This window comes from Haliaeetus albicilla, chromosome 3 (genome assembly GCF_947461875.1).
Source record: "Haliaeetus albicilla chromosome 3, bHalAlb1.1, whole genome shotgun sequence".
Taxonomy (NCBI): Eukaryota; Metazoa; Chordata; class Aves; order Accipitriformes; family Accipitridae; genus Haliaeetus; species Haliaeetus albicilla.
In genome coordinates this window covers 35268245-35293125 of record NC_091485.1, presented here as the reverse complement: position 1 = coordinate 35293125, position 24881 = coordinate 35268245, and the positions used below count along the sequence as shown (strand labels likewise).

The window sequence follows — 24881 nt, the reverse complement described above, 5'->3', positions numbered from 1 at the left end:
TATGCAATGAGGCTGAACACCCAGAGAATTAGTGGCCACATGTTACAGAGTGCATTAGAGTACACTAAAAGTTCTGGACCTCACTGCCTCTAGGCTATTTACCATCTAAAACAAGACAAAAAGCAACAGAGTTTGAAAAGAAGGAAAAGCAGAGGAATGAAGATTGGGTCTGGCACAGAATCATTATTTGTTTTCTTCTCTCCCCTATCATTTGTCTCCACCTGCTGCCCCTACCTACCTGCAGGGCTGCCCTGACTTTCCATCAGGGCACAGATCTGCAAGCCCAGATGAGGTGTTCATCACAGCCTCACCTGGAGTCTTCCCTCCAGTGCATGGAGGTTTAAATTAGTTCTTTGGTTTGTTATACCCTGCTGTTTCCATCCCATGTTCTCCTCCAATCCCTGCTTATTCCTGTATTAGAACACACTCTCCCACCCACTGCTTTCATATACACTCAATTAATTAAAACCTTGCTAACTTTTCTTTCTGTTAGTTGGCTATCAGCCTTGCTGCCTCATTTCCCAAGCATCACTACAGACCTCAGATCTCTTTTGCTAGTTTTGCTTCCCTGCTGTGTCTCTAATTTGTCCATGTCAGAAACCTTGCATTACTCTTTATTAGGAAGAAATTTTTCCAAGTCCCAAATGGTAGGAAGCTGCCTCACTTTGCTTACTATTCAGTGAGGATTATACTGTTATGAATTACTTCCCCCTCCCCCCCAATTCTCCCTTTAAATCCATCCTGACAGCCTGTACACATCTGTATTGTAAATGATGTTTTAGCCCAAACTCCCCAAGTAACCACTCGCAAATATATTTTTCTCATGGAGAAAGGAGATAAATCTCATGGGCCACTTCCTCCTGCAGTACAGGCAGGTTCTCTTAACAGTAAAGATACTATGAGGAATACATACCACAGGCACATAGGGGAGCACGCAAAAACAGTGAGCAAAGAGCTACATAGCAGCAATCTCTGCAGCTGACTACAGCAGGCTACTGATTATCTGTGTTCATTGTGCATCAAAGTTATAGCTTGTGCCTTTGCAAATAAAATTCCAGTGAGGGATTGGAAAACACAACACTGTTAGACAAGGCCCTGATTTATAACAACACTTGGACGCATACTTAATATTTGAACATATGCTTTAATTCTTCTGTATCACACTAGAATTGCTTGCACTTTTTCTTTCATTCGTCTCGCTGTTCTGAATAAAGTGGGTCAGCTCTGGAGGCAGACGAGAGCTTAGCCAATTCTGCTTGCTTACCTGGGCGAGCCCTTAGCTGCCACTCTCAGCTAGTTCATGCCAAAGCATGTTTGGGATCAACAGACTGAACACTTCTACACCCAGAGGGGATCAGAGTGTACCAATTCCATCCCCATCACAGGGAGTTCAATAAAGTTCAGCACCCTTGGTGAATATGGCTTCAAAGAGGTAATGCTGCTGCTGCCATCCACTTTTATACTGCTGGGCGAGGGTGGGTATCGGCAAGGCCAGATACCTATGCTGTACCTATTTGTCTAGCATGACTCAAAGCTCTGCAGATCTGATAAAGAAATTGTAACCGGATATTTGACATGTCCTCCTGGTAGGTGGAAAATGTGGTTTTAGGTCCTTCACACCATCATCATCATAACTCTACTGTAACAGAGACTGGCACACATTTCCCCGACTGAGGGGCATACACCACTTCTGCCATCAGCAAACACCAGTTATTCATAAGAGCTGATGTAGTCACCTACATCCACAAGGAATAACTGGACTTTGGCATTAGAGGACCAATGTAACAGGCATTTCTGTCTGGGTAAAGAGAATTATTTCAGACACACTCCTGTCTATAACGCTATCTGTTGCCAAGGTTAGAGGCTTCTGCCCATGCCACGCTTTCATGTCCCACAGGAGCTCAGATTAAGTTAGTCTTGGTTTGCAGGCTTTCACTCCTCACAGAGTCCTCTGTGCCATGTGGGCATATGGTAAATTTGATCACAGAGCTGGCCCAGATGAAAAAGCAAACACCAAATATTTTCTGGCAGGGTTTTACTCATCAGTTCTGATGAGGTTCACCACACTACAGTATAAAATGCTCACGGAATGAAAGACAAAGTGTCAGGTCCTGACATTGACCATCATACTGTAAACACAGCTTAACAGGCTGTGAACTCTGGGATTGGCTAAGTCACGATGATACTTAGTGCTGGTGTGTCCCTCTTCCGATGAGGATTTGTCCCTTTCTTAATTTGATTTTCAAGGGATAGAAGCATGCTATTCAGTGCACCAAGCTGCTGGTTATGTTTGCTGTGTAGTTAGTAAATACCTTGAACAGATGCTAGTGCAGCACATCCCACCCCATCACCCTCACTGAACAGGACTTGGGACTCTTCCCAGACGTAGCAAATGGGGCACCACTGAGCAACAGTTTGTCACTTCTACAATTCCTGTATTTTCAACCTGCTGATAGAGGGGACTAGAATTCAATAAACTCCTGTTAGAGGGTAAATATGACTCAAACGAAACACATATGGTAATGAAAATTCAGAATGCAACTCAGTCTTCTGTATTCAGGTTGATGATCCTTTCTTTTGTCTGGAATCTCCTTTGCGCCAGCTGTTTTTCTTCTGCTTGAATAAGAAGAAAAAGCAAATTTTGAAGAATTCTGGCTAAGTGGTGTTTGCCCTACTTCCTTCATAGGCAACATGGGAGACATTTGACTTCTATTAGCAAGACACTAGTTTTCAAACTAAGATCCACTCCTCCCTGGGCAGTTGCAATAGGTGACTAAGGATAAGTCTGTGTAGGCTGCAATTGCAATGATGTACTTGCAATTGCTAAAGCAGCTGACACTGACACTGGAAACTTATTAGGATTCTACAAGTTTCACAGTAGACGTATAGAATGAATCATAGTATGTAGGCACCAGTGGTATTGCCTGTACTTCCCTTCCTACTTCTTGCCAGTTAAAAGAAAGCAGAAAGATCAGACTGTTTACAAGCGTATTACGCTATTCCATTTCAACAGCTGAGGTAGGTGAGGGATAATTAAACCTTCAATATCAAAATATTTATCACATTTTGAGTGCTCTGATAAAAATAAAAACAAAATGAGAGAGCCTTTAAGAGAACATGGCTCCAACAGCACACCAAGGCTGTTGTTTTTTATTATTCTAAAGTGAGGATGAGTATCCTAGTCACCACGCAATTGCATTTATCCAGCTTAGACCAACCCTTACTCTCTATTTGCTTTAGCCTCCTTTGTTGTGACACATCCATAATCAAGATTAAATGGTTGTGAATCAGGTCCATGCAATGACAATCTACCACAGATTCACATGAAACATAAATAGCACTTTAGCGTGCTACTGGTTACACTGTTCTACCAGAGGTGCCAATATCTACCTGACAACAAATGTCAAGACCTTTCTGGAAGTTAAGGTAGGCCAAAATACAGTACAGCCCTAGGTAAAAAATGGGTACAGACTAGCGGTATACTTACGTAGCACATGTACTACAGACAAGCAAAAGTGAGAGCACTTACAAAGTTCCTCAAAATTCTTATGACTTGAATGACCTTGGGTTCCTTTGAAAACATCCAGCATGTTACGCAAAATGCACGAACGACGCCAGTCCTAGTTCTGCACTCCTGGGATTTTACCAGCACTCACAAATTGGTCCAAAAATGATGTGTGACAAGAGGGAGACATCCTCATCTAATACAAATTAGGGTAGTTTCATTTCTGGACTTGAATCAAGAGTAATAATTCCACTTGGGTCTTCTCTGACCCCAGACTGTGGAAGACGCTAATTTGACAGTCTTAAAAAGGGTTTCTTTACCTTAAGGCTAATTTTAGCCTTTCATCATACAAAACAGTAAACTCAAGATATTTGGTGAGTTTTATTTCAGCAAGTTTTATTCAGTGAGTTTATTACTCGCAGGAAGTCTTTGTACAAGCTGGGGAAAGGACCCAGGTCTCCCACCTTCTAGTCTCCAACTCTGATCACAAGGTCAGTCTCAATGTTAAACGTTATTAATTTCCAAGTATTACTACAAAGCACATATTTTATTTAAACCTTTTTGAATGCGTTTGGTTTTTTTACGTTTCCTTGTTTTAAGCGAGCCACTGTAAACAATACAATCCACAATAAGAAAGCAGCAGCCAAACCCAAATTTCATCAGTGTCACTGTTTGGCTATCATTAGCCTCCCGAATTTTCTGTATTAATGCAATAATACATTAACTCCCACTAAAATATTCTAATCCAGCAGTTAATTTCTCTTCTGTGAATAACTGTTGAGGGTGCAGCAGAGTCTATAGTTGAGAGCCTAGACTCTGACCCAAGACTGCATACCTGAAAGAAAAGACCTTTTGACCTCTTGCAACAATACTTTAAATAGAATGTGCAGGGGAAGCAAGAAAAGTATTTATTTAAACTGCACAGCACCTTTCAAACCACTGCTCTTTTTGACTCTGGGGAGCCATTTGCTCCAAGGCAAGCCAGCAAGTAAAGCAACCTGCTCCCTCACCGGTATGTATTGCCAGGTGTGCTCTCCATCCTTGGTCTGTGAAAGTGTTTGTGCACAGGGAGTTCTTAAAATTTCTTCAGAGATTACTGGATCAAATGGCAGATTTTTAAAGCTGCCTAAAGAACCTTACATTATGAATTGCTGTTTCATATTCTTTATTATGCAGCGTATTAAATCTAGTGTTTCATAAGTGCTTGCTTATTTCATTAGATGAAAACAACATTCAGAAAGTTGTGTTCTCACACTTCTACAGAAGGATAACAGCAATGCAAACATACCAATCTGCAAAGGAGGTGTATTAGTGATCTCAGTGCCAAGAAAATACCTTCAGTCGTATTTTTTCTGGTGGTACTAAGCACACCCTCCTCATACGGACTTTAAGTTGTGAATATTCAGTGCCTTACAGTATTGGCGTTCTGCTGCCTAAGGATGAGCGTAAGGTTAAAAAAACCCTGCAAAGCAATGCTGCTCTAGGGAATGAAAGTATCTGTAGCAGTAAATACAGAGCCCTTCACTGACGTAGTGAACTTCTGACTACAGCTAGAAGACGTTTTGCGACCTCAAGTCTCGTTCATTCCCTTGAAATGACGCCACCCTGGAAGGGCCATGTTCACCCCGGTAAAGCCCCTTCCTGGCAGGTTTAGCCCTACAGGCCAGGTAATCTCTTCACACCCAAGCGTACCCTGAGGAGCAGGTCTCTTCGCACGGACCGACTACCACCCCAAGGGCAGCGGCTTCTTCAGGGGCTTCCCGAAATCCTACACGTCCCTAAGCCCAACAGGTTTCTCCAAACGTCCTCGGAAGCCAAACGCGGCGCCCTCCTCTCCCCCAGTACAGTACCACCCCTCCAGCAGCCACACTCGTTTCCCCGCTCCCCCCGCAGCCCACCGAGGCCAATTCCTGCAGGAACACGGGTCTAGACCAGCCGCACGAAATCCGTCTTCTCCCAGTCGATCACCGCTCCAAGAGAAGTTATTTCTTCCCTCGGAAAAATCAAAAGCCAGTTACAAATACTGCTTTTTAAAAAAAAAAAAAAAAAAGGGAACTAAGGGAAAGCGGAGGCGAGCCCCCGCGCCACGAGCTGCTCCGTCCTTAGAGCCCTTCGCCCGGCCTCAGCGAGGAGCTAAGGGGGCCGAGCACCCTCACCGGCACCCCCCCGCCCGGGGCCGGGGCCGGGGCCGGGGCCGCAGCTCCCTGCCGCCTTGGCCGGGCCGGGCCGGGCCGGGCCGGGCGCGGAGGGCAGCCCCTGCCCGCCTGGCCGGCCGGGCGGAGCGCGGGCAGCGCGGCGGCGGCCCCGGCCCGGCTTCCTGCCGCCGCGGAGCGCGGAGCCCTTCCGCCCCCGCCCCCGCGCATCCGGTCAGCCCCGCGGCGGGGCGGGCTGGCGGCATAAAGGCTGGGCCCCGCCGCGCTGCCCGCGCTGCCCGCCGCCGGTCCCCCCCGCTCTCCCTCCGTCACCCGCCCCGGAGCCGCCGCGCCGTGGCGGGCGGAGGTGCCCCTCTCCGTTCTTCAGCCCGGCAGGCGGAGGTACCCGCGGCCGCGGGGGTCCCGGTGCCGGGGGCGTGTTGGGCTGGGCGGGCGCCGGGACGGGGCGCTCGGCGGGGGCAGCCGCGGCTGCAGCCTCCGGCCGGCGCCTCTCCTCGCCCCTGCGAGCGCAGGTCCCGCTCTGCGGGGAGCGGGGGGGAGCGGGGAGGCGGGCCCGAGAGGGGCCGGGGAGCTGGTCGCCGCAGCAGAAAACCGCCCGTGGCGTGCTGTGGTTGGTTTGGTGGGGCTCTTTAATGACGCTAATGGGGTTAGCGGCCGAGGTGTGCCAAGCGAGGGTAAGGTTGTCCGGCGCCTGCCAGGCGGTGAGGAAGGTGTTGCTACACCTCGGTCCTTGGACCGCCTCGGCTGCGGGACCACTGTGTTTTTGGGAGGGTCGCAACCCTCCAGATGCAGTGAGCAAAGGCGTGCTCGCCAAACTCTGCTCAGGGGATCGCGTGATCCACCGTTAATCAACCTCTTTGGCTAGCACAGAGGTGTTTTGAGGTTCAGATGCTAGCCTCGATTCTCTCCTTGAGTTTTGTCAGCACAGGCAGTCTGCGAGGGCCGCTCGGCTGTTCAGCGTTAGCACGTGTACCAAAAAGTCTGCGCTGGCAAAGCTGTCTGCGCTTGAAAAGAAATCTGTCTGATGAGCCGTTGTAAAACCTTTGATACTTCACTACAGTATAAAAGCCCTCCACGCTTAGGTCTGTGTGAGCGTGCCCGAGATCTTAGGTGTGCCAAAGGTACCCTTGGTTAATTCATCTCTAAGTAGATCCCTGATCACTTTCGTTGAGGAGCCAAAATCAGCCAAGCGTGTTGGCTGATTTAATTGTCCGTGTGGATGTGGTTGGTCACAGTAGCTGGTGTAATTAGCGGTACTAATGCAGGGAGCCAGTGAGAATGGAGGACTCTTGGCCCAGTCAGAGCTGGGTTAGGCAAGATGTGTCACTGGAAATTAAGCACCCCATCGATGTGCCTAAAACAACTCTACTTCTCTAAGAGAAAGTCAGTACTGCTCTGAGATATAGTGTGCCTCTGTCCCGTGCAAGCCTAAGACGTGATTATTTTACTTAATAAATTACTGACATAAGTTCTAAACTGGGTTTAGGTCAAATTGTGTACTATACTTCGAAGGCAATTGCTTTCCATAGGCATTTACTGTAACATCCTTATCTACTCCAGAGATGCCAATCTCCTTTTACACAAATGGAGGATGTTGCGTTAAGTGCATTGAGTTAGTGTAATCAAGTTAAATTCAGCAACTTCATTTATTTTAAAGATATGTTGCTTCTGTTTTAGACCCAGCGAGGAACTTGTGTTTCCAAAAACTTGCTGGTTTTTTGATGTACATGAAATTTTAATAACACTTTTCCTGTATTACTCTGGTTTTGCTTATATTTGTAGTAGCTCTATAGCTATAAGAGCTTATTACAGGAGATGTCAATATTGGCTCTAGAAAAATGTTGCTGTGCTGTTTTGAGATTTTTGTTCCATTTCTTACTGGTGCTACTGCCTTGTGTCTGTGCCAGAACCTCTGCATACTTTTTGTCCCATTTTAAAGGGAACAAAGAACAGAAAACATTCACCCTGTGACTCTTCTTCAGAAAGAAGAACTTGTTTCCCTACCCACTATGTTTCTGCCAGAAAAGTTTCTGAAATAGCTTGCACTGTTCTAGCAGTGGCCTATCCCTTTTCAGGGCTGGCCTTGTTTCCCATGGACAAAACCTGAGACTCATGATAACATGGGTATGTCCACATGTTAAATTTCATGAACTTTGCTCAGAGTAGCAGAGATCTAAGTAACTTATCTCTTGGCACTTGTCAAACATGATTACCTATACACATAGATAGCAATGTTACCTAAGAGATGTGATCAAACTGGGTTCGTAGTGCTAAAGGTTGAAATGTAAGTGCCAGCGTGCTCTACCTTTAGCTAGGAAGGAAGGTACTAATCCTTCATACTGTAGTTAGTCAAAGATTAAAACCTGCTTTGACCAAGGGTGCATTTCTTCCATAGCATTTGTATACTGGGAAATAAATGGCATTCTTTCAAGGACTTAAATGCCTGCTTGATGTCAGCATTACTGTGATGAGTACAGACTGTGAAGTTAAACACATACATGAGATGGTATGATTCAGGCCCTTGACATTTGCTTAAAGCAGGGAGGCGAACAGAAGAAAGCCAACAGCTTTGCAATGCGTTGCTAAACAAAACACACTGTTCAATTGCAAAAGCAGGCTTTCCTCAATAATGGTAGTGCTGGTAGTTGAAAAGCTAGTAGTGACAGCCAGTAATTTACCTGGTGTGTTTTGGACATTTATAAGCATATTGTATTCTGAAGCTCCCTATGCTGGCAGTTTTTCAGCAGGGTTGAGACTGTGACTTGGTCTGCATATGATTTCTTGATAATAAGGAATGCCTACAAAGCAAAAAAAGTTGTGGTCCTAAAAGGAGAATTTTTCCTGACCTGAAGTACTAGCTTGTGAGCACTAAAGTTGTTTGATCAATCCATAAGTTTTGATTTGCAATTGCCATGTGTTTCTGCTTAAGGTGCTCAAGGGGCAACTATCACTTTTTTGATTCTAGTTTTTGAGTCCATGTTCTGTCAGAGCAGAGATGGAAACCCATTATGTGAGGGGTGGGGAGTTTCTAAAGCAGTTGAAGGCAGGTGTTTCCTGCCTCTGCCCAATGGTAAATCAATTGTGCTGCATTCTGGAGAAGAGTGGGAGCAACCTAGAGATGATGCAGAAACAGGACAAATGGGTCAGATGTGCAGATGTAAGCATCTGTATTTTTTTGAAACACCACACAGAAGCAGGCTAGAGAAAGTATTTAGAATGGATCTGAAAATGCTTTTCAATTTTGAAATACTGATGTTTGCATTTTCTCTCTTTATGATTTATTCTATCTGGTAAACATTTTCTTTCATCAGGTATCTGAAGAAACAGCCTGAAGATGAACTTCTTCCTGGAAACATTGAAAGTCATTGCACTTTCTCTTTATTACTTGCTGGAGTCCCTAGTGTTCTTGGTTGTGCCTAGACGGAAGAAGAATGTTAGTGGTGAAATAGTATTAATAACAGGAGCAGGAAGTGGCGTTGGAAGATTCTTGTCGTTGAAGTTTGCCGGCCTTGGAGCCACAGTGGTTCTCTGGGACATTAATCAAGAGGGGCTCAAGGAGACAAGTAGACTGGCCAGAGAAAATGGAGCAGTGAGAGTACACTGTTACATCTGTGACTGTAGCAAAAGGCAGGAGGTCTACAGAGTAGCTGATCAGGTAAAGTATCTTTATTTGTGGCTTTGAGGCTATTCTAAGATGAGTGCATGCATGTATGGTTAAGTTTTAGTCCCTTCAAAACAAGAGATTAAAGTTAATTCATTCAGAATGTATTTCACATGCTACCCGTTTCAAGAATACTGTTTTTTAGAGTTGACTTGTATACCTCTGTTCTCTTAAAAATAAAAAGAGCTGGTTCTCTCTTTCAGTAGCTAATTTAGATGGGTAGCTTCTCATTCATTCAGTTACTGAGCAAGCACTTACTGGTGAAGTGCAGAAAATCAATTTATTGAAGCTAAAGCAGTATTTCACGTTCTGGCAGTCTTTTACCAAAAGTAAACGCTAAAGACCATACATTGTAAAAAATTATTAACTCTTTAGGCAATTTTTAAATAATTCCATGGCAATGAATAGATTTTTGCAGACTCACTTTATCAGAATTAATAAATGTATCTTAGAGTCTTAAATACTTGTTACTTTCCTTTCTGAAGAGCTTTGTAAATATAGCATGTGGTTAGATATTTTGGGCAGACTAGTAGAATTGCCAAAAGCTAAAAATGCTTAACAGTTTCCATTATAACAACCTGTTCTCATTTGCTTAAAATGTTGCTAAACTTAACTGTTGGACTAGAAAGTTTCCACAGTGAGTGTTTGCCTGAGGATGAATTCTTTAAAAAAAAAATAAAAAAATAAAAAAATCAGCTGTCTTCAGGAACATCTGTTGGCTGAAATAATGTTCCTCTTTTGGTGCTGTTTAAGAAGCTCTAACCTTCTGCATTTTTCTATCTGTGCAAAAATGACTAGAACAAATTTTCTGATAAGTGAAGCTTGTGCGTGACTTGCAGCTTGTTAGAGGCTGGTACTATTGGTTTTGTATTCTGGTAATGCTGTAATGCTAATCACCCTTGGTCCCCCTTGCAGCTCTGTTACGCCAGCTGAGTTGCACATCTGCCATCCCTGCAGAGCAGTTGCACGTGTCTCAGTGCAGGCCTGTAACTGCTTCCCACTGAACTGGGAGGAGTGGAGGAGGAGGGAGTATTGTAATGTGAAGGACACTGAAATGAAGAAGATGGAAACTAACCTTCAGTTCTGAGGACTCAAGGGCTAGCACTTCAGTCCCATGGAGAAAAGCAGTAGCAGAGCCTTTCTGGCCAAATATAAAAAGGAGAAGAGGGTGTAGATATGTGTGTGACAGAGGTTAGGGATGATAAAAACAGAGGTAGACAGTAGCAAAGAAATGTTAAGAGGGTCTCTGTGCCTGATTCCTTGCTTATAAGTTTCTGTCAGCAGTTCACTAACAGCTGATCCACTAATAATCCTCCTGTTGATCCATATAGAAGAAAATACCCTACTACTGTTATTTCAGAAATGTCATGTCCTGCTGACAACTTTCCCATCTTATTAGTGACAGAAAGACTTTAGCATTAGTGCCTGGTGCCACTGTTTACTTAATATGGTATAGTAGACTTTGGCTCATAGTGTTCACTGTCAGCCTTTGCAAGGTGACGCAGCACCGTTCCAGGTTCTGTTTTTCCCCCCCTTGGTGGTTCAGCTTCATGCAATGACTTGGAGTTTTGCAAGACTATAGCGAACTAAATTCATGCAGGCAGGGCAGGATATGGTTGAAAACTTTGTGCCCAGTAAAACAATCTCAAAGCCAAAATTAAATGTATGTGAACCTTAAATACCTGCTTCTGGTACTTCATCAGCCACACAGAGAGACTAGGAAAAAGTCACTTCAGTAGGAGGAAAACCAAAAAGCCCTGCACATGTGGTGTCCTTGTTCCTTTCCTGTACCAACAACATGAAGGACAGCTTTTGGCTATCAAGAGCTATAGCTTAAAATTTATTTCTAATGTTCCTGTTCCAGAAGTACCCAACCCCAAAAGGAATGTGGCCTTCTTTGACCTACCCCTCCTTCCCTCAAGTTCAGCTAAACTTTAAGAATCTAGGGCTTTGAAAGAGAGAAGTAACTCTGGGTTTTGATCCTCCTACTTGTGAGGAAATGGAAGCCTTTCCCTCATCATGTTGCAAAATTGCATTTGGGCTTACATTTACTTCCAGGATCCCTCTTGCATGGTACTTTTTTGCTTATCCACAGTTTTTTCTTGCTTGTTAGTCAAGATGACAGTTTGCAGCCAGTTTTCCACTTTTCTGAGAATCCTCTTTGCTGTGCAGAGGAGCAATAGTAGAAGCACATTTCCTGGTGGTATTTCATGCTGCCTGTAAAATATCCAGTGCTTTCTTCCACCTCTTATAGGCAGTTACGGAGGGGCTTGTGGTTCTTAGAAAGCAGACGCTTTGGAATGCTGTTTGGGAATTGTGAGAATTGCTCACTACTAAACTTCAATAGAAAAGCATAAATATAAATGCAGAAACAAACAGAAAATAGTGTTTATACCTGAAAAAGATGTTTAACCAGATCAGCTGTTTCCATAATGCTTGCCTTACCTAGGACTAAAACAAGCACCTGCAACATACTTTGCTGCACTGCACAAATGGAGAGGTTTAGAGCTCTGGAGAGTTGACATTACCCCCCCCACCCCTCTTAATAGCTAGGGAGAAGGCTTAGTAAAGGTCTTCTGTACTTGGCCTCAAAGCAGAGTGTGGAAGCCTGGGCTGGGTGTCTTGGCTCTGTCATGCACAGAGGAGAGCTGAGAAGAGAAGGGAATTAAAACAGCCAATTTGCTGAGGAAAGAACCACCACATCTAGTTAGTAGGGAAGCAGCATGAACAGAGATGTTGTAAAGCTGGAATTATTTGTCTGGGTTGCAAGAAGGCACTCAAATCTGCTTTGAATTCCATCCAAAGCATGAATATATTTTGGAAGATTGAGTAGAGACAGGTGGTAAAGGAAGAGGTTCTTGAGGTTTTTGCCACTAGTTAGAAATGGGATGATCAAGGTTCTGTTCTCATTTCCCTTCTTGCATCTGACCCGAATGCCCCAATCACCAAGTTATAAACTGTATGTACCACATCCCTCACCTCTGTCCATCTTTTGTTTGCACAAAAGAAGCATGACCACTTATTCAGGTATTTATTTGCCCTGAAGGGTAGATTTGGGGTACTGGTCCAGCCTTCCAGAATTGCTAGATCATTTAACACAAGGCAGTATTAAAGCGTCGTTTATTAATTATTACATTTATGTCTCTGCATACTATTTTAAACTTGTGATGAGGGGTACATACTCAGGTTGGTGACTAGAACAGCTTGTCTAAGGCTGCCTATGGAGACCATGTGGCACTGCTTCAGAAATATTTAAATTGTTACGTGACAACATTTTGAAAGGGAAATAGGCAGACAAGAATGTGTGAGCAATGACCTAGGTGGAGAGGGGCTCTGGCTGATGAATTTATTATAAAAGCTGTACTGTATAATCCTGCCAAGGCTGCTTTCTGTTTTTTAAACCCTTACTTAACAAACATGGACAAGATTGGAACAAGTTTAAGGAAGATGAGGAATTTAAGCTAGAATAAAGGATAGGTGGTAAATTATCCTTTAATTCTTTACTGTTATACAGGCTAGGCTGCCAGCTCTGCTTGTGCTTTCTTCAGCCAGTGTAGGCACCCAGCAAAGGAAACACCATTAAGAAATGAGGTTCTGTGATCTGCAACTGTATGGCAAGATGGCATAAAACCAACATGTTTTCCCAAAACTACTGATCAGCACGTTTAGCACTTGATCTGGAAATCACAAGTTAAACAACATATAGAGTACTTATTTGCTTTTTCCCAGATAGCTCAGATTAATGAACCATCCTTCAAATACTGCATTAAATATTTTCATTCTCCTTTTGAGAGCTGGCACAATATCTTGATATCAGCTGGCCTATAGTTGTTCTTCCAGGTGAGTCTGTTCATGAAAGTTCTCAGTCTGGAGCTAAAATGAGAACTATACTTTCTCTTACTGAACTAAATGTGTAGATATTATTCTTTAGCCAACTTATTTTCTGGGAGACATCTTATAAGGATTCTGGTACAGTGTTAGAATTGAAGTAGATACACTAGAAACAAGCTTCTGTACCATGAGCCATAGAAGCTCATATGGCTTTTGCCTTCTGTGAGTGCATGTGTCCTAAAATCTTCCTTTATTTAGAACCTTACAACTTTTGTTTAATTTTCATAACAAATAACTACCCTTCCTACAGTTTTCTCATTTCTTGTGTTGTCCTGAGAGTCAATATGAATAGAGACACAGTGCTCTTTCAGGTTGTCTTCATGAGAAATAAACTTGTTAAAAAAAAAACAAAAAAAAAAAAAAACAAAAACCTTTTTGTTTGGGAATATAAGCTTTTAAGTTCCTGACCTGTAAAGTTGCTTGAAATAGTCAAGATAGTTGAATAAATAAAAAGGTTGTAAGGAGGAAATGAATTTTACAGGTGGTCTTTCTCACTGCCTGTGCATATGAGGAATACTTCTTATTGAAAGTGACCATTTGCCCATTCTAATTCCAGTACACTGAGGGCAGAAAAATGCATCTGCTTCCCCGGAAAGCTGTAAGGAAGTCTGGTTTAATGTGTGTGCTGTGGAATGCAAGTGAAATTAACACTAGTGGAAAAACTACTGTAATACATGTCAGTGTTTAACAATTGCAGTCAGGAGAAGTGGAGCATGTGGAAAACAGCATGCAGAATTTTGAAATATCTGAAATATTAAGATGCTACTAAGTAGCTTCTGCCCCATGCAGTGGCAGAGATGAATCCCTGGACTGTTGAGGATGTAGGTAATTAACACTACCAACAGGGAATCCAATTTTCCTTCTGCTTATCAGAAGACTCAAGTACTGTGCAAGCTGGCTTCAGCCTTCAAGTCATATGGCAGCACTGCTTCTGTGCTCAAGTTGCTCTGTGGAAAACACTAGAGGATTTGAGTATAATGCAAAGAACGTCACAAGTTAGAGTTTAGGTATTGCAGCACTCATAGATTTGATGTACCTGATTCTGGGGAACTTGCCGGAGGATTTATGTACTGTGCCTCACTGCATGGTATAGAAATGGCCCTACAAACAGAATTGCTCATTGGTTTTAAGGTGGGTTTACTGTAGCAAAATACTTGTTGTGTTAGTTGAGCTCTCTGCAATAGAGACTTATCTGGAACAGATGCAGCAAGAACCAGAGGTGTTGAAAGCAGAAGTCTGTGTGGAGCTGTTGGGCTCCACACCTCCAAAGGAATCCAGTTGCAAGCTCCGCTCTAAAAAGGCCTCCTAAAAGGTGCAAGAACCTTGAGGTGTTTGGATCTGTAACAAGCATAATAAGGTCAACTTAGTTGAAATGTGCAATATTTCTATTTCTTATGTTGTCATGTATAAAACTTGGAAAGCATGTTTTGTATTTATTACATAATATCTTGGGGCTTTTTTTTAGGTTAAAAAAGAAGTTGGGGATGTTAGCATCCTAGTCAACAATGCTGGTACCGTAATTGGGAAGAGGCTTATTGATTCTCCAGATTCACTTGTGGAAAAAACCTTGGAAGTGAACATAATGGCACACTTCTGGGTAATACCTGTTCTTTGCATATACATACTAAAACATCCTTTCAACATGTTTTCAGTGTTAATTTTGCCTTTTGGAACGGAGGAAAATATGCAAGGATGTATAGCTCCTTGTAAGTTCAGTCAGAAATGATACAAGAAATTACTTTCTATTCCTGGGAGTCTGTAAAATAAAAAAAGGGTGAAAGAATGGATCCTTTGGGAACTTCTGCAGTAGGTAGGTGGAAGCAAAACTGTTACATATTTAGAAGTGTTCTTAAGAACTAAAGTTTACCATCTGCTAAATTCTGAAGCTAGTCATATGTTATAATGGCTCAATATTAATTGACATGAAGCAGGCCCAGCCTAAAAGTTGCTGCTCTAGTAACGGAGAAGTGTTCAGTTCTGTTAGTGTTCTAGTTGCTTTGTGGTTATGATAGTTTCAGTAAGAAATACTACATGTTCAGACAATGCTCTTAATAATAAGTGGGGCTTTTGTCCAAAATGAGTAACTTAATGTGCCTTTTCTTCCTTCCAGGGAAGGCAGGTCGTCTATATTGTGTTCTTATCATAAAGAATTGCAAAGAAGATATTAAAACATGTTTCAGTTTCTTCATAAATAAATTTAATCACAAAGATTAAATGAAGACATGAAATTAAAATTTTTGCTATTTTACAAAACGTGCAGTGATTTGAAATACTGCAGTGCTGAGCTTTAGGCTAAAAGAAACTTAACAGCTAGCAAGTTACCGTCTGTCTTTGGTGTTGAGGAGAAAGTGGTACTGGTGGGCCCTGGGAAGTCCCAGCTTAGTACATGAAGGCTAGAGTTCAAACAACAAACCCTTCCCCCCACCCTGCCCCTTCCATAATGGAAGGGGGGAAGCGTATTTAAACTGTAGGGAGAAATTCTTTAAAAACAACACCTTCAAAATATTATAGCATGTAGCTTGCTTAGTAAAATGTTTCTTTGCAATTGTGACTTACATTGCAGACTTACAAAGCCTTCCTCCCAGCGATGATGGCCTCTAACCATGGGCACTTGGTTAGTATTGCAAGCTTAGCGGGACTGATGGGAATCAATTGCCTTTCAGGTAGTGTATTAAAGCTAATGTTCATTTAGACAATTATTTTGATTTAAACTCTGCAATCAATACTCGTGGAAAAAAAGTCCTAATTTTGAGTTTCTAGGTCTTTTGCGTATAGGTAAAGCAAATGGTCGTACTTTCAAACTAGCTGACCTTAAATAGACCATTTCTTTCAAAAGAGTTTTCCAGATGCTCAGCAGTGCTGTGAAACAGGTTTTTCTGCCAAGGCAGTTAGAGAATCTAGGAGCCATATAGAACTTTACAAACTGAGAATTTCAGTGTTATTAAAGTTAACCTACAGGTATTTGGTGTGGAAGAGGCCACTTTTTGTTTTTGTGGGGGTTTTTTGTTTGTTTTTGTTTTTGGCAAGCATGTTCTCAAGCGAAGCAGAGTCCTGTACAGGTTTCCCGAACTCAAAGAACTACTAAAATCCAGGTGTGGTACGGAGGCAGTGGTGCAATATCTCATTCTGCATTCTCTGTCTCAGCCATTCATTCAAGAGGACCCGTACAGTGATGGAAAGAAAGTGTTGAGATTAGGGAAAACTCAGAAGGCATTTCTGGTAAACGTATGCAAAGGGGGAGCAAAATGAACTAAGGTGATGTTGTGGTTTAACCTCAGCCAGCAACTAAACACCACGCAGCTGCTCACTCACTCCCCTGCTGCCCTGCAGTAGGATGGGGGAGAGAATCAGAAAAAAAAGTAAAACTTGTGGGTTGAGATAAGAACAGTTTAATAGAACAGAAAGGAAGAAAATAATTATGAAAATAATACCAATAATAAAATTACAATAATAATAATAAAAGAATTGGAATATACAAAACAAGTGATGCACAATGCAGTTGCTCACCACCTGCTGGCTGATGCCCAGTTAGTTCCTGAGTGGCAATCCTCCCAGCCCCACTCCCCCCAGTTTATATACTAGACATGACATCCCATGGTATGGAATACCCCTTTGGCCAGTTTGGGTCAGCTGCCCTGGCTGTGTCCCCTCCCAACTTCTTGTGCCCCTCCAGCCTTCTTGCTGGCTGGGCATGAGAAGCTGAAAAATCCTTGACTTCAGACTAAACACTACTTAGCAACAACTGAAAACATCAGTGTGTTACCAACATTCTTCTCATGCTGAATCCAAGACATAACACTGTACCAGCTACTAGAAAGACAATTAACTCTATTCCAGCCAAAACCAGGACAGGTGATGTAGCAGTAAAAGAAATCTAGCTTCAAGGCAGTGATAATGAAGACAAATTGAGTTTCAGGTTGAAACTGTATTAGAGTCTTGAAAGCTTGATGCATAAGAAGCTAGTGCATGGATTCAAAGATAAGGTCTGGTATGAAAAGGTAATTTCATTTGCTGTTGTTCAGTAGAGAGTGGAAAGGTGATAGCAGGGCTGCAACGAGAAACCCTCTGTCTGCCAGTCTAGAACAATTAACTTAGGAGAGGGAAAATAAAGGAGTGAATACCCATCAAAGGCAAATTTTATCAGTAACCTAATCTGAACTGAATACAGTTCCTCCTCTGTTGTAAAGTATTTTATTATTGGACAGTAATTTCCTGCAGGTACTGTGTATATATCTTTCCTATACCATAGTGCTACTGTTGTATACCGTAAAAAGAAAAAAAAACCCACAAACCAACAAACAAAGCTAGTTACTTTACCTACTAGAGCATAGTTTTGTCCCTGTTCTCTGTCAAAAACTGTTACCGCTCCTGTGTACGTGTTCAGTGGTAGGACTCACTGAACCTGTTTAGTAAAGTTTAATTAGTAAATTAAAATGTTTAACTGCAATTAATGTTTTATTTATTTTACAGATTACTGTGCAAGTAAATTTGCAGCAGTTGGTTTTGCAGAGTCAGTTCATTTTGAGATGAGACATCTGGGAAAAACTGGTGTTAAAACCACAGTTGTGTGTCCTTGCATCATAAACACAGGAATGTTTGATGGCTGTAGGTCCAAGTGAGTAAACTCTTGTGAGGTTTTTATGCAACTTGCATGTTTAGCATGTTAGGTACTCGACTTTATGAAAATCATGAGCTAGGCTTTTCTCTGCTTGTGTTATTTTTAGGACCTCAGATGTGTGTTAACAGTGCTATCCAGTGACTAGGCAACCAAAATGGCAAAGCTCTCAGTACTTTACTATTCATTTAAGCTGAAACATGAAACTTAATTGGTGTCCCTTCCTCGGCAGAAGCCAAATGCTCCGGTTGTCCATTCTGGTTTCTAAACCCCCATTCACTTCCTGAAATCAGTGGCATAGCTTTGCTCAGTATGCTTATATAACAATAAAATTTAGGCGCTGTGTAAAAGCCTAGTGTGTCTTAATATGAGGACTATGTGGATTTGTCTTATGAGAGATCATACAAAGGGAAAATAGCAATGGCCACTCACTCTCTAACATAACAAAGGGTCTTGTTCGTAGGATTTGTGGTATTTATTTCTTCTTTTAGTTGAATAACTGCAAAATAGAGACTTATTTTGAGTAAAATGTGAATCCAAAGCAATTCATATTATAGTAAGAAATCTATTCCAGATGGCCAAATCTGCTTCCATCTCTGGAGCCAGAATATGTGGCTGAGAAGATAGTCACTGCTGTTCGGCAGGACCAAGAAATACTGCTCTTACCACGCAGTGCCTATTTTTTGTTGATTTTGAAACAGTAAGTTATGCCTTTCCTCGTTTTCCTTTTTCTTTTCTGTCCAGGGATGTTTCAGCTATGTTTTTGACTAAAAGTGCCAACCAGGGTTCTACTCGTTGGTGTGAATTTTCATTAAGCTCTACACATTTCTGGAGCTTTCTTTCTTTTGTTTTTAGGGGTTCAGTCTACCCTTGGACCACAGAACAATGACAGAAATGTCTGGCTGTGACTTGCTGACTCCACTGGGGTGCAGTTTTACTGTGGGATGTAGAGACTGGGCCTGCTCCTCAGTAACTGCCTATCTGGTGTCTTGCTCCAGCATTAGGGCACTTATGACTCTGTTGCAAGCCAGGTTGGGAAATTGATCTGTCTAATAACTCAGACTGCCAAATGAGTGTAATGGATATTTTGAGAGGACCAGCAGTACTATATTCTATAGAATATACTGTCTTTGCCAGTATTAGCCAGGTAAAACTAATTCTGTGATAAAACTGCACATCTCTTCTGATTTCTGTTTTGTTTTTGTTTTTTTCTCTTTTTCTTCAACTCCCCTACCTTACAGTCTCCTACCAGTGAAAGCGGTTGCTCTCCTTGTGGACTATTTTGGAATCCTCCATGTCATGGATAGCTTCAAAGGTCGAGCAAAGAAGGACTGAAAAAAAGCACAAAACTCAGAGACCAGCAACTCTTATTAAAGGTGGTGGTGGGAAAAGTCTGCTTCTCTAGCAGCTGTGAACTTAAGGTGCCTCACTTCTCATTAGTAACAATTTTTAGGGAAATTGCTTTTTGATCAACAGCTTTCACTCAAACTATTTTTTTAATCCAGTGAACTGTTTTCTCTTCATCTCATTATGGAAATACATTAATTGAAGTTAGTTCCTTTGGTTATGTCTGTTATAATGCCTTAAATATGATCCTGCATCACAAACTAATAATTGGCAGTTCTGGGGGAGAAGAGACCAAAAACCCACATGTATTTGGCAGGGATCCAGGAAAGCCTCTAGTGGACCTGACTTCTTGCTGCCATTCACTGAACCATGAGGAGGGCTGTACTGCTGGTGCCATTACCATTCCCTGGTAAGCTGAGGAATTAAAGAGTTTCCTGAAACAATAGATTCAAATTCCAAACAAATGGAAATTTTGTGAAATGAAAATACGTGCTGTGTTGGTGCAAAACCAATGAAATACATTAATTTTCGGAGGTGGTGATCTCAGGACTCACAGATGACTATGGATGTCAGGGCCGGGAGGGGGAAGGATGTAAAATACGTATTTGTGCTGCTAATCTACTTTCTGTCTAATTTATTTTAAAAGCTAATACTATGACCGCAACTTTATACTAGAATTCTTTGTATCTTCTAAGTGCAATATTTTAAGAACAACTTTAATTTTTCATCTCCAAAGCAGAATAAAGTTGTAGTTACAAAGCATAAGACTGCCAGGCTAGGTGGGCTATCAAACATCTTGCCAAGTAAGACAATGAGCTACTAAAAGCAAAGGTATTACATTGTATAGTCACGGCTTCTCTTGGGTTTATTTCAGAAAGGATTGATGCTGATAGAACTGAAGTGAATGGGATCATTACAGCCATAGCTTGAGTAACAGCATTATGTTTTGCTTCTCTGACTTGGGTGGGTGGCAGGTTGCCTTGTGTCTACAGAGACTTGTTTTACTTTTCCCATTACTTTTAGGACTATCCATTTATTTTGGACATATGCTGAGGAGACCTTGCCCTTTGTGACAATGGCCTCTTAGAAAACTGAAAGCCCCCTTGACTTTTGGTAAATCCAAAACGAGAATAAGGAAGATAATACCTTAAATGTATGTCATTTATGCACATGCTGGCTAAGCCCACCTCATTTCACAGTACTCTACTGGCAATTGGTAACACCTGCAAACTAAGACTAAAATGCATTAGCATGTAATTAATTGAAGGACAGTATGGAAGAAAAGGTGATTTGTTTTAATGATGTTTTTTTTCCCCATGATGGCCTAGAAACTACCTTTATTTCCCTTGTCTATACTATTAGTGAGGTTTACCAGTGGAGAAAAGTAGTAAAGTAGTTCTATGTAAACCTATGAGCAAGAAACACTGAGTAAAACAAGCATGTTAAAAATAGCCTTGCTTTTATGATGCATTGATGAGAGTTAGAATTCAGACTGATGAAGAAAAGATTTGTCTTACTGTCCTTTCTGCCTCAGAAATTCTGCTCATTTTACAGTACACTTCAGAAAATGAAAGTTACTAATTAAAAAACAGATATTGCCTAAATGTGCTGTCCATATGTACATTGCACTGTTCACAAACTCTACCACTAATAACCGTGTGGTGTTTCTGTGTCTTGTGGACTCCTCACCTTTTTATGCTAGCAGAGCATGTTTTTCCACCTAACTATGAAATTCTATGTGTGCAGGATTCTGGAGCAAAGGAGGAGAGAGGTGGATTATACATATGAGCAATATGTATCAAACTCCAGCTCTTGTGAGAGCAAGTAGCTTTTCATTCTTAGTGTCTCTGCAAACATGTTTTGCTGAGGGAAATTGAAAGCAATGAGTCTGGCTGTGGGATTTGTGGATTCTTGGCAGGTTCAGGTTCATCACATCACTAGGAGGATCTTACCTGATAATCTGTGCCAGAGAAGTACATATCCGTAGGGATTTTGCTACTTCACAGAATCATTGAGCTTGGAAATGACCTCTACTCAGAGCAAGGTCAATTAGAGCAGGTTGCTCAGTACTGTGTCTAGTCAACTTTTGAGTATCTCCAAGATTCTACAACCTCTCTGGGAAACCTGTTCCAATGTTTGTTCACACTCAGTTTAAAAAACAAATAAATGAAAATTATGTTTAAACTGAATGTATTTTTTTCCACTTTGTGCCCATTGCCTCTTGTCCTTTCAGTGGATACCACTAAGAGTCTGGCTCTGTGTTTTACACCTTCCCATCAGGTACTTAGGCACGTTGAGCCTGAGCCTTTTATTTTCTAGACTGAGCAGTCCCAGCTCTCTCAACCTCTCCTTGTATGACAGGTGCTCCAGTACCTTAATTGTCTTTGCAGCCCTTCACTGGACTCCCTGCAGTATGTTCATATCTTTTGGAGACCAAGTTCTGTAGTAGGTTGAGTGTGCATAATCTGTCATACCGAACTTCACTAGAAAATCTATGCTAGCTGGCTGTCCTGGGAGAGGTACACAAATACTGCTTTTATGCAAGTGTTCTGCTACCACTTTGAATATTATGATCACTGTCAAATTACTTCATGTGACTGGAAGATAATAGTCTATCCTGTTGGTGGTTTTGATCTCCCACATCTCCTGAGATGGCGTGACAGATACGTAGAGATGTATCTTGGAGGTCAAGCAGCACAAATCCTTCTCCTGTGTTCAGGAGGTGGTATGGAGTGAGTGTTTGGATCTTCAAGTGACATATGAACTTCTTGAGATAAGATGGGTTACTTCCAGCATAACAATGATCTTGATTAATTACTTTCCTGATGCCAAGAAGGACTCTTTCCTCCTGCTCTCAGCAAGAAAGCTTCTCGTGGAAGGATTGCTGTGAGACCCAGACAAGAAGAGTAAACATGAAATGGAAGAGCATCTCAGCTGTGACAGCATCATGTCTGACAACAGCAGGGGACTGCTTTCTGAACTACATCAGGCAGCTCCCATGAAGGAATTCTTAGTTTCCTGACCATTGCTAGAAACTTTAAATAGTCTCTAACAAAATTACTGGGTCCCAAATTTGACTGGGATTGCTGCATTGGCTTGACAATCACCAGCCCTGGTGGGATGAGGAGAAAATATAAAGAAAAGCTCGTGGGTCGAGACAAGGACAGGGAGGGATCACTCACCACTTATCGTCACAGGCAAAAGACAGACTCAACTTGGGGAAGAAACAAAATTCATTTAATTTACTACAAATCAAATCAAAACAAGGAAAATGAGAAGTAAAACCAAACCTTAGAACACCTTCCTCCCACCACTCCCTTCTTCCTGGGCTTAACTTTACTTCTGATTTTCTCTACCTCCTCTCTGCCAGCAGCACAGGGGGACAGAGAATGGGGTTTATGGTCAGTTCATCACACATTATTTCTGCCGCTTCATCCTCCTCAGGGGCAGGATTCCTCACACTCTTCCCCTGCTCCAGCGTGGGGTTCCTCCCACAGGAGACAGTCCTCCACGAACTTCTCCAGAGTGAGTCCTTCCCTCAGGCTGCAGTTCTTCACGAACTGCTCCAGTGTGGGTCCTTTCCATGGGCTGCAGTCCTTCAGTCACAGACTGTTCCAGCGTGGGCTTTCCCATGGAGTCACAGCCATCTTCAGGGGCATCCACCTGCTCCAGCATGGGGTCCTCCACTGCTCACTTCCATGGGCTGCAGGAGGACAGCCTGCTGCCTCACCATGGGCTACAGGGGCATCAACCTCCTCCGGTGCACCTCCTCCCCCACCTTCTTCACTGACTTCGGTGTCTGCATAGGGGTTTCTCTCACATTCCACTCCCCTCTCCACTGCATGTTTTTACTTCTTAAATCTGTTCTCCCAGAGGCACTCTACTGTCACTGATGGGCTTGGCCTTGGTCAGAGGCAGGTCTGACTTGGAGCTGGGGAAGCTTCTAGCAGCTTCTCACAGGAACCACCCCTACAGCCCCTTCCCCGCTACCAAAACCCTGCCACACAAACCCAAAACAAGTACTTGTATTGGGATAGTCTTCCAGACTCCCTGCCCAGGAGGGAAGAACTACAGAAAAGACTCAGGAGAGGCAGAGCCCTAAGACAGGGTTTGGCATATTCTGACACCTCCTCCTCCCCATGAAAAGAGATTCTTGCTGAAAAAGTTTTGTCTGTTGGCACCATAAACCTCATGCCATGAAGATGCCATGATCTAGGCTATGAAACCTAGGTGATGGTGCAGTCCCATTGGGGAGGAATCTGCATCACCTGTATTAAGTGCATCACTGTAAAAGCAGCTTGCTCAGAGATTAAGGCAGCATGAGATGTGATAACTGAGGAATCTGTTGATAGTGCGATCCTCAATGATTATTGCCCAGAAGTGGGAATTCTTGGTGGAGGGCTAACATGAAGGGTCTTCTCTATATTAACTTTAGAAAATACACTTTGCATTACTTATTGGTCTGTCTGCATATTTCTGGCATGATAATGGTTGACTCTGAAGCACGCTCATACAATGCACCATGCACAGTTAATAAAATTCCAAAACTGATTCAGGTCATGCTACAGTTATTGCAAAATAGCATACCTGTGTTTTGGGAAGCTTCTAACAACTTAAGAGAATACTGTCAGTTGCAAGTAATCGCATCTGTAAAGGGTGTGTATCCAGAAGGAACAAATCTCACCAGAATAGCCAGGTGAGGTGCTTGTTTGAAGTGTTTCCTTCAGGAAGTATGTCATTTCCACAGTCTGGTATTGACTCAGTCTGTAACAGAGGATGGGAGTAAAATGACAAGGTATCTAGTTGAAATCTTCTGTGTTACAACTCCCTAAAAAAGAATACCAAGTTAATTTAACAAAAAAATTAAATACTTGAAGCAGGTAGAACTTGCTTGTAGAAATTATCTCCACCTTCAGCAACAGGCAGAAATCTGTTTCTAACCTTGCTTCTGCACCAAGGACTTAGAAGACAGGTATGAAGCTAGTTTCTCCAACATTGGTTTTTTACATTGCCAGTGAAATGGCTGACTGCCTTCACTCATGATTTTAGGTACAGATAATTTTTATCTGCAATAATATCTGTATTAACACATTAAAGATTGTGGATTGGTCCTTAGCATTCAGATAATTAAAAAACCAAAGTCTCTTTGCTTTTAATTTGTGTGTGATTGTAACTCTGCCCATCTAAAATGGGTCAGGTTTTCAGATTCCCTTCAAAGGGAAGGGAGTGCTTAAACAATCACTTCACGTTCAAGGAACAATATCCTGTCATCTGCTTCTTCCTAGATTTGGAGAGAGGCAGCTAGATTTGATGGGAGAGAGCTACAGTTTCCGAAGTGGAAAACCACCTTAGAGAGGAAGGCTGGAGGATGGATGAAAAAGTAGTGAGGAAGTTTAATTCACCAGTTCAAATGGGAGTCCACTTAAATATGTGGAGGGATGCAAGAAAAGAGGGAAAGGTAATATTGTTGATAAGTCATTAGTTGGTACATTGTCTCCTTATGGGAGGTATCAGAAGACATCCTTTTGGTCCACAGGATTCTTGAAGGCTGGACCTGTTTCTACTATTTTAGAGAATTTTCTGAGCTAAAAAAGGGGTAGGTTAGTGTTGTGTCTTAAAGTCTCAAACAAGGTGTTTTGCAAAGAGGATAAGCAGAGGGTTAGGCACTTTGGAAAAGTAGAATATAGGACAGGAGGGGGGGGGGGTGTA

General features: G+C 42.3%; 1 protein-coding gene and 1 long non-coding RNA gene across 3 annotated transcripts; one reads left to right on the top strand and one right to left on the bottom strand.

The window, feature by feature from the left end:
- Window positions 1-1124: 1124 nt before the first annotated feature.
- On the bottom strand, window positions 1125-5664 carry LOC138684755 (uncharacterized). Of its 2 annotated transcripts, none has more exons than XR_011324014.1 (3): window positions 5404-5664; window positions 4794-4938; window positions 1125-2616 (listed from the first exon to the last, which is right to left on the bottom strand). It is a non-coding gene; the product is annotated as an uncharacterized lncRNA (long non-coding RNA). The 2 variants fall into 2 exon arrangements; XR_011324013.1 differs by having other exon boundaries at window positions 4841-4938.
- A 205-nt stretch (window positions 5665-5869) lies between these two features.
- On the top strand, window positions 5870-21356 carry SDR16C5 (short chain dehydrogenase/reductase family 16C member 5). Its single transcript, XM_069779368.1, has 7 exons — window positions 5870-6039; window positions 8970-9313; window positions 14676-14807; window positions 15774-15873; window positions 17681-17825; window positions 18400-18525; window positions 19067-21356. The coding sequence occupies exons 2-7, from the start codon at window positions 8993-8995 to the stop codon at window positions 19158-19160; spliced, it is 918 nt and encodes a 305-aa protein (XP_069635469.1). The 5' UTR covers window positions 5870-6039; window positions 8970-8992; the 3' UTR covers window positions 19161-21356.
- The last annotated feature ends 3525 nt before the right edge of the window (window positions 21357-24881 follow it).